This window comes from Pezoporus wallicus, unplaced genomic scaffold (assembly GCF_028554395.1).
Source record: "Pezoporus wallicus isolate ANWC-B61680 ecotype Strahan unplaced genomic scaffold, APGP_CSIRO_Pwel_v1 contig_6672, whole genome shotgun sequence".
NCBI classification, from domain to species: domain Eukaryota; kingdom Metazoa; phylum Chordata; class Aves; order Psittaciformes; family Psittacidae; genus Pezoporus; species Pezoporus wallicus.
Genome location: NW_026641070.1, coordinates 184,924 through 198,315, shown reverse-complemented (window position 1 = coordinate 198,315; position 13,392 = coordinate 184,924). Strand labels below are relative to the sequence as shown.

At 35.2% G+C, this 13,392-nt stretch overlaps 1 protein-coding gene across 1 annotated transcript in view; it reads right to left on the bottom strand.

The window, feature by feature from the left end:
* Positions 1-13,392, bottom strand: part of LOC130606014 (CUB and sushi domain-containing protein 1) — a gene marked incomplete at its 5' end in the record, with an annotated part of 426,016 nt that overhangs the window by 257,689 nt on the left and 154,935 nt on the right. The window contains 2 exons of the mRNA XM_057421927.1: positions 4,317-4,504; positions 10,702-10,840. Coding sequence (XP_057277910.1) covers positions 4,317-4,504; positions 10,702-10,840 — 327 coding nt within the window. The remainder of the gene's footprint in view (positions 1-4,316; positions 4,505-10,701; positions 10,841-13,392) is intronic.

Sequence of the window (13,392 nt, the reverse complement as noted above, 5' to 3'; positions counted from 1 at the left end):
TCTAAGCCTCCTGTTCAAGCAGGGTCACCTAGAGCTGGTTGCATAGGAGCAGCCATATCTGGATGCATTTTTAATATCTCCACGAATGGAGATTTCACAGTCACTCTGGGCAACTTTCCGCAGTGCTAGCTGAAGTGCTTCTTACACCTATAATAATTTCATCTAGACCAAATTTCTGTATTTTCTCTTAAGGACATGTAAAACCCTTTTCAATGTCAATATAAAGCTGTTTCCTTCCCTTTTCATTCCTAAATCTGCAAAAGCAAGCTACCTGTCAAGAAAGAAATGAGTTTGGTTTGATGTAAGCTGTTCTTATCAAACACAAACCATTTGTTCCTTATCACCTTGTTTATCAGCTTGAAACTAGTATCTTTAAAGAGTGAAGATAAAACTAATGTCCTGGTCCTTCTGGTCCTCATCATTTTATTTAATTTCTTTTTTTTCCATCCATCCTCTCTTTGAAATGTGTGTGCTTTTCTGAAACTGTCTGAAACTTCACTACAGCTTTAATTTTCAGTGGAATGGAGACTGCTACTGCTTTGCCTTTAAGTATAGTACAGGGAATTTCAACAGTCTGTGATGAATAAAAATATATTTAATTATCTCAATATTGTGCATCCCCTCTTTTCATATGCTGTATAATTTCCTTGCAAACATTTATTTAATTGTATATGGTCAAAACAAAGCTTTTCTGTGAATTTTGCAAAACAGGAACAGAACATTTAGTGTTCCCTGTTACAGCTGATGTTCACCTTAATTTTTATTAAGTAATGATTTTTATTGTTTTCTCGTATTTTGAATTTATTGACATTTTTGTTACTGTCTCCTCCTGCACCTAAGTATGCATTTCAGATTTTCTGATTTCATCCTAAGAGATCTGTGTTATTCTTTGATGGCCATCTATAGCAATGTTTGAATATATCGAATATATACATGATTATGTTTTGCATTACAAGGGATTTTTAAATACCTATACAAACTGATAGTATTTTTTCTTTCTTAAAAAGATAAAAAAAAAATACATTTTTCTTAACATTTTGTGAAATCCATGAAGACTGCATATATGTGGGTCTAAACAATTCTTTTCCAAAACAAATTCAAACAAAATACATGATTTTATAAACCGAATAAAGGATTAGCCTTACCTTTTTTTTTTAATAATGATAACATTTCACTTCAGGAAAATCACAACCCTAATTTTGCCAGATTTTTCAATATCAAAAAAATAGATTTTTTCAATATAAAACAGAAAGCTTTTACAAAGATGGGTGATTCTTGACTTTAAGCAATTTTTCTCTAAGAGAATTGTAATGTTTATCAAATACATACTGATGTACATGGTAATATGGGATGATTCCTGTCTCAATGCATAACTAAAATATGATCTCTGATCCATTTTTCAGATAAATTTTAGTGCAGAAGAGAATGTTAATTCATAAATCAACACAGACTTTTAAACAAAGTATCTGGATGTAAGAAATAATTGCTCAATTTTCTTTGAAAATGATCATGTGTTCTTACTTAAGGAATGACAAATTTAAAAAATACCTTAATAAAAGGTGGCTTTACATTAATGGAATCTGTGGATGAAAGTGTGTCTATCTAGTTTCACTTAAGAAAAACACTAAGATTACAGAACCTACTTCACATAAGGAGGGAAGTTGGGAGATCAGGGAGATGTGAGGCATGAGGCATGCTGGTCAAAAAAAATTATAGATTAATTCTCCTTGATAAAATTGAATGTTTTATCAATAGTTTTACTTAAAGAATATTACAGGCACTTTTTTTTTTTTTCCTTAGATGCATAAGAGTTAACCTACACTGTCTTGCATTAGATGTGTTAAAAGTCATCAAAAAGCTGCATTACAGACATTTAAAGTGGGGAATTTACAATTACCTTTATATTTGAAGTACCTTTTAAAGGGTCACATTTTTATTAAAGCTCTATTACAGGCATATTTTAGCTTAATAGAATATGACTGCAATCTCAGTAGCAACTCAGTACACGCTATACTAAGCTTCTGCTTCACAGTTCAGTGACTTAATTTATCAAGGTTATGATTATAATCGGAAGATTTATAGGATACTTCCAAATAAGAGTTATTTGAATTTTCAAAGAAAATATTCAGAAGCTCTTCTTACAATTTACAATTCACTGCCTTTTCTTTTACAAGTGTGAGAAATGTGAAGCAAATGAAAGTTCTGTTGTGATATCTTTAATGATAGCAACTTCTATAGTTGCTCATATATATATGTATCTTTATACATATATATATGCTCCTATATATGTATATTCTTTTCATAGTCAAAAGAGATAAAGAGATCTGACCAGCCCAATCAGAGCAAACTAGAGAGAAAAAAAAAAAATCAGCAAAGTTACAAGAAGAGGTATTCTCTCAGTATGTTTCTAGAGTCATCCTGTCATAACCAGGACGTCTCCATGTATCTGGTAGATATGGAAAAGATCTTGTGCAAGATCCAAATCTCTGCTACAACAAATGGTACCTAAAATAATTCTAACTCTCCATGGTTAGGCAATTAAATATAGCCCCTGGATCAGAGTTTACTGAAACATCAGAGTTTACTGAACTGCTCCCTGGATTCTACTGATTGCATTGATTAGCTCTCCCCTGCCCAGGCTCTTGACACTTCTATGTTGACACTTAGATATTTAATCTGCCAGCTGAATGTCATTTGTAATCGCATAAAAGCATAAAAGAAACATCAGTCATTGTTTGTACCTAAGAATGGATGTTAAGCTTTTTGTTAATACCTACTGAAATTTGATTGTCAAATGACAATTTAATGGGAAATATAATTCACAAAAAATAAACCAGTTCACTCCTTAAACTGGGAACTTAAAATTACATACTTTTAAAACAATTCACTTCATATTCTTACTTATTTCTAACAAAAAAAAACAAACCACCAGCCACCCTTTTAAACGTTACTTGTACTGAAAAAGAAAGATACCAGGCAGCCAATCTGCTCAGAAAGAGCTTGTGAGAAAAAAAAAAAAAAATTAGCTTTTGTTATGACTTTCAAAATTTGAAATATATTAACTTTTTATATAAACCCCCCTTTATTATATATATTCTATGCATGAGAACTATATGTAAAAGAAGACAAAGACCTTTTACTAGCCTTCAGTCATCTTTTCTTCTTAAAGATCTAACCCAATTTCAAGGTTTAAAGTTCACGAATCAAATCTAATTCTGACATTTTATCACGCTACCTAGAGAAATTGCACTGAACAACTACTGTCATGTGTGAAATGTTAACTTTTTCAGCAAAGCTAAAAAGTGACTATACAAATATATTCTAAATAATTGCATAGTTAGACCTTTCTCTTTAAGAATGTGCAGAACAGATATTCTATCACTGTTTCAATTTTCACAGGAAAAAAAAAAAAAAAAAGAAAGGTATCTATCTGTCAGGGGCCTTAAAATAAAAGATGAAATTATAAATATTTTAAGGACTGTCTTACAAAGCGTAACAGCAACATTTAGATCCAATAAAATCAGGGAAAATCAGCATCTGCAGGTAACTCATGCAGAAACCTACCTACTGTTCCTTGTCTTTACATGATTTAGTGGCCTTGCAGTTTATCATGTTACTATCTGTTCAGCCATTATCACATCTGAGCCAAAGCTAAAAGAAGCTATGCAGAATTCCCAACTCTTGACGTAGATATGAAATACAAGTTTGGGCACTCATTCTAGATTCAACATGACAGCAAATTTACTACAATGATATTCGTTTCCAAACAAGAACACTCGGTAAAACAAATGTTACCTGTTTAGCACAAACACACTAAACACATAACCTCTCTTTATTCAGTACTTAAGTGAATGGCTATACTATCATGTAAAGATCAGCGTGACTTTAGACCATTTCTTATATGTCATCTACAGATAAGGTCCAATTCTGCTCAGTACTGCAAACATGTATTAAAACCAGATAAAAAGAAAGGCAAAAGGGGGGGGGGGGGGAGGGATGGACGGACGGATATGCGTACCAAATAAACACCGAAAGGACAATATATCTTTACCCATAAAGACACATTTCTGAAATAACTTTCCATTTGGTTAAATACATAGGTCCATTAGTATTCTGAATGAAAAAAGAACTCCTGAAGAAAAAACATCATAAAATTAATTGTTTAAGAATTACCTGTCAACACAACATATAGTAAACATATTTTATTCTTATATAGCTGTTATTACTTAAGTTCATTCACATTTGTTTGCTCATTTTGAAATTGAATATTGTTTTCAAAATTAAATAAAAATCTATTTGAAGAATATCAGACTTACTCTCATAGTGAATTAGGAAACCAACGCTGGAACGACTGTTGTCCGTAGTGAACAGGAGATACATGTAATTTCCAGTACTGATAAGGAACTGGGGTGCTTGCGTTCCATGGTATTCTCCAATTAATGGTGACGAGTTACCTGGCCCATCTCTCACTTCCAAAGTATCATAATTTACTTCAGTCTGAAATCTGAAAATAAATATGCAAGTCAGCTGGTAAGTAGAGGAATGGTGTTATTTTCTTTAGCTGTCAGGAATGCAACCTATATGCAACTGATGAAGAATATCATATATAAAAATTTGTGTATCTACAGATCTATCAGTGTATAGTGTATAGTGTATGAGGATAACAACTAAGGAAGGTTTTACACAGCTTTTTTCTTGCTTTGGTGTATAAAATTCATAAGGGATGCAATATACTTCAGATCAACCATATGACTGGGCTTCAGAAAAACATTTAGTGGGGAATCTGGGTACAAAAATGCCAACTGTCTCAAAGAAAACTGAATTATGAAGATCCAAGAAATTTCTTGCCCTCAAGCTAAATAATAGTTGGACATCCTAGGAACTTCTTCAATAGTATTTAGTTATTTAATCACAGTAATTTTATTATTTGATACTTGAAATTTGGCAAAAGTTGTTTTACATGTTCAGCTGTTTAATTTTTTCTCCAAAGGTTTTTATCTAATGTACTCTGCTACTCTACTTTTAAATAATTTTGTCCTATGAAGTTTATCAGTACAGAACTGTTAAACTGAAATCAAGTCCTCATTTTGAAATCTGTTACAGCTATAATAATTGGAATTCCTCAGTTTATCTCAGTGTGTCAAAAAACCCAGATAATATAGATAAGAATGGAAAAGGAGACTAACAAGACAGTTGATTTACAAGATTGAATAATTTTAAAATCAACAGCAGAGTCAATGTCTCTGTCAATCACTAAACCACATTATATTTCTCCAGTTCATAAAGGGTATCTCTGCATGCAGTCATCCACTACTAGCTGTTCTTAAATAAAAAACCTCAAATCTGCTCTTTCTGTAGTTGAAACTTTTACTGGCATTTTTTCATATCAGATGCTTTTCAAGACAATTTGTGGTTACATAGGATAATTTTGCAAACTGCAGCATCTAAACCATGCACCCATCAATTTTCCTGTCAACAAAGTTGGTGCCATTACACAGATATCTATCGTGGTCTAAATATATTTGCCTGCAAGCCCAATATTCTTATTTTCTTAAGTTGTTAATCTTTCAGAAATGTGTATGTTCTAAAATTTTATCTTCTTCTGTGGGGCTTATTATTTCAGCTTCTGAGAGCAACAATGTCCCTGAATAATGCAACACTTTTTTCAAAGTGAATGCCCTTAAGCTGTCTTGCCAATATGGGACACATTTAGTGGATCTGAAGACAAGAAACTGTGTTTTTCTAATTAAAGAAAACTGCAAATTATTAAACATTCAGAAAAGGGAAAATATATGGGACATTCCTTCAAAATGTAAATAAGCTTTACACTTTGTTAGGCAATGATGGCAGCATGAACAATTTCCCTTGCTAGGCCATTATATTTTACAGACCAATTAGCACTGGTCATGTAAAATCACCTTCATAGACACATCAGTATCAGTAACAGCAAGTTCAGATTTATTAGCTATTTAGTAGTCTCTATAGTTCTTCAGTCACGAGTCCCTGAAAACAAAAGCACATTCAGCAAGTGGAAAGTATTTGTTTGCTGAACTATGAGAGCTAATGACTGCTTGGAAACTGAAAGGCACTTCAATACCATTCCTTCCTATTCAGACAGAAACCTCTCTAGATTTATGGTGCTTCAAACCAAGCTATCTACTTTATTTGGATATGCTGGCTAAAATCCAGATGATGGCTTTCACTGCTATCTATCCACTCTGACAGTGGAATATAGGACTTGAAGGCTTTCTAACAGATCCAGCACTGCAGCATTTTCAGAACCAGTTTCTGGCAGTGAAGCCAGCTAGCATGGAATGGCCTACATCCATGCTATTAAATACATCCTTTAGCCTCTCAAACAGGGAGAGATTATTCAAATTTCCAATTATGAATGGTTGCTTGCCCACACTAACTCCTGGATGTGCGTGATAATTATTAGGGAGAATGCTAACTGGCAAGCTCAAAGAGTATGTTAGAGACTATTTCAACAATTGAACTGCACAAATACATGAGTTCTTGTGTTTCGGAAGGTTCTCTGGTTCTGCTTAATTTACCAAAAGAGACAGTCACAGAGGGCATCACTGAGGTACTTGCCAGTCTTTCAGTACATTTCGACATTTTCACATTGTACATTGATTCACCCTGCAGCAGAATGAGGAAAACAGACAGATACTGCTAGGCTGGTTTAAATACTTTATTTGTACTCATAATGGATGGACTCGAGATCAATAATTCAATAGTTCAATTATTTTGACAGTTACATTTGTGAAGAAACTGATTAGGAATAAAGTGCTCTCAGCCAGCAATTGCAGTTTTCTTAGCAGGGCAGTGTGACAGCAGTGGGTTTCAAACCCTCGCTGGAACAGAAAACTTAGTAACTCTTAGTAGAATTGCTACCCATTAAAACAGCCTTTATTCTCAGTAAGTCCTTTCTCATGTCAGAAATTAATTTGTAGTTCACTTGTCTATTTTTGAGGTTTGGGGGGGAATGTGTTTGTTTTGGTTGTTTTGTTTCATTGTTTTTTTTTTTTTAATTAATCTTTGCACAGTCACTGAAATAACAAATCAAGATAATTTACTATTGAAAATTCTGCATCTTTACTGAAAATAATTAAATAAGAGTTATTTTGGGGGCTTTTAATTTAGCATAATTAGCCTAATTATGCTAGTAAAAGGCAAGACATTCTCCAAATGTTCACACAGAATTCTAAAAGGACTATGTGATAACACTATGCTACACTGTTCTTTGTAAATAGGTAGGTTTTGAATGAGGAGGTTTGTTTTACAGACTATCCAATAAGTTTTCATTAATATTCAAAGTTCCAAAACTCTTCCAGTCAGCAGTTACCCTGCCAGTCCTTTTCTTTACGGCTTGAATAAATTACACTTTACTTTTTGTTACCTTTCCAGGCATTAGTCATGATCTTAAATGTGAAAAGTCTCAATATAAAATATTCAAGGGGTTACACAGTCATTTGCTGCTATTTCTGTAAAGTTTCTAAGTACTCTGGTAAGGCACACTTGTCTAGTAACATTAAAGCTTCATTAGCTCAAGAGTGAGATAATTTACATTACGAATAGCAAATTCATGAAAGGTTTCATTCTTGCAGCTGTATCTTTCATAGCAAGACAGATAACTTAGAAGGGTTCTACTTTCCCAAAACTAGACAAAATACATGTCAAAATATTGATAATTAATTGACAAAAATCAATTAGTTGATTTTGTTACTTATTGGATAGTTATTTTGCTTACTGATTTGTAATTTGCTAACATTATATCTGACAACAGAATTAGTTTCCTATAAGTATCAAAAAGGCTTTCCATTCAATTTTCATCCGGGTAGCAAAGCCTTCATTTTAATAAAAACCCCAGAACTTTATTACAAAAGGGAGATTATTATACTATTACTAACATCCCAAAGTATAACAATTTTCATGAAATGTAGTAAAACTATACAATTTTCTAAACCTGCCAGGAAAGCTCTATAAACTTCCAAAGCAAGCAAAGAGAGGTTGCCTCTCTTTTACCAAAATTAGCATGCTTTATGCTAACACTGTTTTGAAATTGAAACATTTAGGGAAGAGAGACAATCTTTCTTTAATAATTGTCTGCTGCAGTTTAAAAATTGTATGTGAATCAGAATTCTCCATTCAAAAGTCAGGGTTAACTCCAAGTTCTTTAACTTCATTGCAGTTCAATTTGTACATAAAACTCCAGAATTCTGTTACTGGAATATGTGTGTGCAGCTATCTGAAATTCACTAAATTTAGTCCTTAAACTAGACCATATGCCATAGAAGCCTGTTTCCCATAAGATTCTCAGAAATATAGTGGTAATACTGTTAAGGTCATAGTCAGTCATCCAAATATCTGCAACTTCACTCAACGCATTTCCTTTCATAAAATTAAAATTCTCCATCTTATAACCAAGATGGCTTTTTGCTTTCACTTTATTTGGGAAAACACCCCTGGACAAATAAATGCAAGCTTCTAATTAATATATTAAGTCTTTAATGAGGGAAAAAAAAAAGAAAAAAAAAAACACAAAAAAACAACCCAGCAACTTAAAATCTGGGAACTTCCTGCTGACTGCAATGAAAGCAAACAAGCCTTTGTTGTTGCAAGAGGTAACATGGTAACTTTATGAAAGCTGTTTAAACAGTTCCCATTCTTCTCTGGTATTGGTCATTCTCTCCTTCATCCCTGATCTTAAAGCATTTACATTCAGAAAACAAAACAGGCCTGGAAAAAGTATACCGTAAACTAAATATACAAACTCTTTTCATGTTCTCCCCTACATTACATTTCATGCCTCCAATCATATTTACAAAAACTTCTATGCATGTGTTAGTTTTCATTCACATTTCTTGAAAAATATGTTACCAGAACTTTAGCAGCTTAGTGACCAGTGTGCATTCAAAATGTATAATTTTATTCATATGTCATGGTGGAATTCTTTCTCTAACAGGATTCACATTGGGTTTACTTAATCTACCCACAATTTTGTTGCCCAGACATCCAATCTTGTAAGAATCTTCAGCAATTCTCCAGTCACACCATTTTTAGTACCCTGAATAACTTAATATTGTCTAATCTTCTCTTTTTTAAGATAATTTCTGAACCTGCTGAACAGATTTCTGTAGAACACCCAGAATTCCACTAATTAAGTTTTTAATCATGCAATGTCCTTCCTTGTATTAAAAAGACGTTTAGCTTTTTAATAGTCCTTTACAGGGTGAGGTGCAAAACCCAGGTAAACTATATTCAATGCATTTGTATGCTTTCTGACACCATCAAAGGATTTCAATAGGTTTCTGAGACAGGATTTCTTTTACAAAAGCCATACCAACACTTCCTTGGTGTATCATATTTACCCATGCTTCTACTACTGCTACACTTTGTTATAGTTTTTGTACTAGGCATCCAGTATGCATTTCTTTAGATCTCTACAAAAGATTTTAAATATGTTTCCTGAAGTGCACAGGTATCAAGACAGTTTTAAAAGAACAGTTAACATACCACATTCAATTTTTCAGTCAACTTATCTTTGTAATCATCCAGGACTCCAGCCACCAGAACTAGTTCTGGTGACTCACTTCATATATGCCACCTCCCCTACCAGTGGCACTTCAGTCTGAGACACATATTGCAGTGAGTTACCCAAAATGAAGAATGTTGCAAATGTTATGTTTACATGTGTGCAAGAGGGAAACAAACCAACCAATGGAAGTGATGCATGCAAAAACTCACTTGCAAACTAGAGAAGTAAATATCAAATACATTTATCTGATCCTCACACTCTTCCCTAGGATTCTGCATTTTTGTCCCTGTGAGTAACATAGTACCAAGATAGATGGATTTTTGATTTGAACCACTTGAGTCACTTTTATATTCTTCTGTCCTTCTCTCCATTAACTTGCATCCCTTTTCGTTTCTGCTCTTAGAAACAGAAGGGTGAATGATACTGGAAAATTTTGCTCATCACTGTTGACTTCACGTGAAGGTGAAACTAGACACAGGGCCTCTCCTCTCATATTGCCTGTACAATAGAAGTCACTGCAGCCTAGCTCCAGGTGCTGCCTTTTGTACTGCCTTTTGCATTTTTTGTCAAATATTCAGTGTGAGATTGGTATCTAGATCACACACCTAAACAAATGGTTATTTTTTAATTCTTTTACAAAGATGTCTGAAGGGTGAAGATTTTTTTTTTTAAATTTTATTTTCTTTTTTTTTAAGCACTTTCTTTGAAAAATAAATAATCTTGTATGGTTAGACAAAAGTACTAGTTGAGGTCACAATAGTTACAAAAGGATTAAACAAGCTGCAGTTCACATTCCTTGTGTGTAAATGCACTTTCACTCCTTCATGTCTCCACATAAGCGGTAGACTAGGCTGAAAATTACTCTCTGACAAAAGATTATTATTCCAAAAGAAGCTGACGCACTACACAGGGACATAATCACAGTGCATTCTAGTAGCTCTGATTTAGGTCCACACTGAGGTAATGTTTTTGCAAATTAACTGGAATGGTAATTTCAGTTAGATACTTTGAAATTAAGTTTAAAACTCTGCCTTTAACAATATTCTGATGTCTGGAGATCTTTTTCTTTTTTGTTTTTATTTCATTGTCAGTACTCATAGTGACACCTGAAGCATCAGAACAAACAAAATCTTGATATCCCTGTGTTAGCATATTCTCACCTGTCAAAAGTGATCTTAATGGAATGTCCTGGTCTCGCTTCAATCACCCATTCACAATTAAGTGAGTCCTTATAATATCCTGGCCACCCTGGTGGTAAGATAAAACCACTTGATGCTGTCAAATGTCCACCACATGGGGCTGAAAGAAAAAAACAAAACAAACATGTATATTTTTATCCTGCCAAGTATTTCTAATACAATATTATATATTCAAAAAACTTTTTTAAAAATTGAATTAAAAATCACAAAAAAATAAGTTTCATAGAATTGTAGCATGGATTGAGGTGGAAGGGACCTTAAAGATCAGTTAGCTTCAACTCTTCACAGCCACAGGCAGGGATACCTTTCACTAAATCATGTTGCTCATGACCTGCCCTTGAAAGTTTAATATGCAAGACAACTACATTTCTACATTATATTATGAGCCCTTCATTTCCTTCTGATTCATAAGTCTTGCAATGCATCTTACCATACCTTATTACTCTAAATATCTTAATACACAGATCATGAAAACTGCTTTTGCCATCATTTTTTTAGACCTAGTATGATACCACAATTATATGGAAATTTTGAACAAATTGTTTGAAGTAAGCCAACCTTACGAAGTTCAACCAAGTCAAGCGCAAGGTCCTACACCTGGGTCAGAGCAATCCCAGGCACAGCTACAGGTTGGGCAGAGAAGAGAGTCAGAGCAGCCCTGCAGAGAAGGACTTGGGGGTGCTGGCTGATGAGAAACTGAAGATAAGCCGGCTTCAGTGCGTGCTCACAGACCAGAAAGCCAACCGTATTATGGGCTGCATCAAAAGGAGCATGACCAGCAGGTCAAAGGAAGTGATCCTGCCCCTCTACTCTGCTCTTGTGAGACCTCACTTAGAGTATTGTGTGCAGCTCTGGTGTCCTCAACATAAAAAGTACATGGAACTGTTGGAACAAGTCCAGAGCAGGGCCACGAGGATGATCAGGGGACTGGAGCACCTCCCATATGAAGACAGGCTGAGGAAGTTGGGGCTGTTCAGCCTGGAGAAGAGAAGTGTGGACCTCATAGCTGCGTGTGGACCTCATAGCAGCCTTCCAGTATCTGAAGAGGGCCTATAAGGATGCTGGGGAGGGGACTGTAGTGATAGGACAAGGGTAACGGGTTCAAACTTAAACGGGAAGTTTAGACTGGATGTAAGGAAGAAATTCTTAACTGTAAGGGTGGTGAGGCACTGGAAAGGGTTGCCCGAGGAAGTTGTGAATGCTCCATACCTGATGGTGATCAAAGCTGGGTTGGACAGAGCCTTGGGCAACACGGTTAAGTGTGAGGTGTCCCTGTCCATGGCAGGGGGGTTGGGACTAAATGATCTTAAGGTCCTTTCCAACCCTAAATATTCTATGATTCTATGATACAGTTAATTATTTCCATTGTATTGTGACATCTTATGTTTAAACAGAATTTCTTTTATTTCAGTTTGTGTTCATTGCCTCTTGTCCTGTCAAGGGGCACCACTGAGAAGTATCTGGCTCCATATTTTTCACACCGTCACATCTGGTATTTACATGCAATGACAAGATCCCTCTCAAGCCTTGAGCCTTTTCTTCTTCAGTCTAGACAACCCAAGTTCTCTCAACCTCCTCTTGTAAGACAGATGCTCCAAGTCCTAAATCACCTCTGTGACTCTTCACTAGACTCAATGCAGAATGTCCACATCTCTCTTGTACTGGGGATCCCAGGACTGCACACAACATTTCTGACATATCCTCATCAATGCTGCATAGAGGGCAAGGACCTCTCCTTTCCTCTCAGCCTACTTCTTTAGCTTCTCTGTCAAGGTCTCTCAGAACAGCAGCACAAACACACAGTGTATCAGCTACTCCTCCCAGTCTTAGACCATCTGCAGACTCTTCAGTGCACTCTTTCCCAGCATTTAGATCATTATTGAAGATTTTAAACAGTACTGGGCCCAGTATTGACTCATGGGGTATACCACTATGGACTAGCTGTACTTTATGCCACAGACCACAACACTACAAGCACAACAGTTCTGTCAGTTTTCAGTCCACCTCACTGTTCACTTCCCTAGACCATATTTCGTAAGTTTGTGTATGAGAATATTATACAATACAGTGTCAAACATGTTACTAAAACTGAGATAAAAAATACCCACTACCCTCCCCTCATCCATCAGGTCAGTCATCTTATCACAGAAGGCTATCACATTGGTCAGGCATGACTTCCACTTCATAAATCCACACTGACTGCTCCTGTTCTTCACTGTTTGGAAATGGTTTCAAGGAATATTGCTGCACCACCTTTCCCAGCAATTGAGGTGAGACTTGTGAGTTCCTCAGAAACTCCTTTCCTTTCTTGAAGATCAGAATTTGCTTTCTTCCAGTTCTCGGGAACCTTTCTAGGTTAAATGACCTTCCCAAGATAATTGAGCATTTCCTTGCAATGTCATTGGCTGGCTTCCTCAGCATTCTTGGGTGTATCCCATTAGGTCCATTCCTATTAGGCCCATTCCTCTATGTCAAATTTGTTTAAATGTCCTCTAAATTCATCTTCTACATAAAAGGGAAAAAAAGTATTGCAACAGGGCTATGAAAGTAACAAGGCTAGACAGAAGCATTTTTCAGAGAGGGATCAGAGGTCTTTAGAGCAGAATTAAACAACAGCAGAACTGACTGAACAAATTTTAGGAAACATAAGTC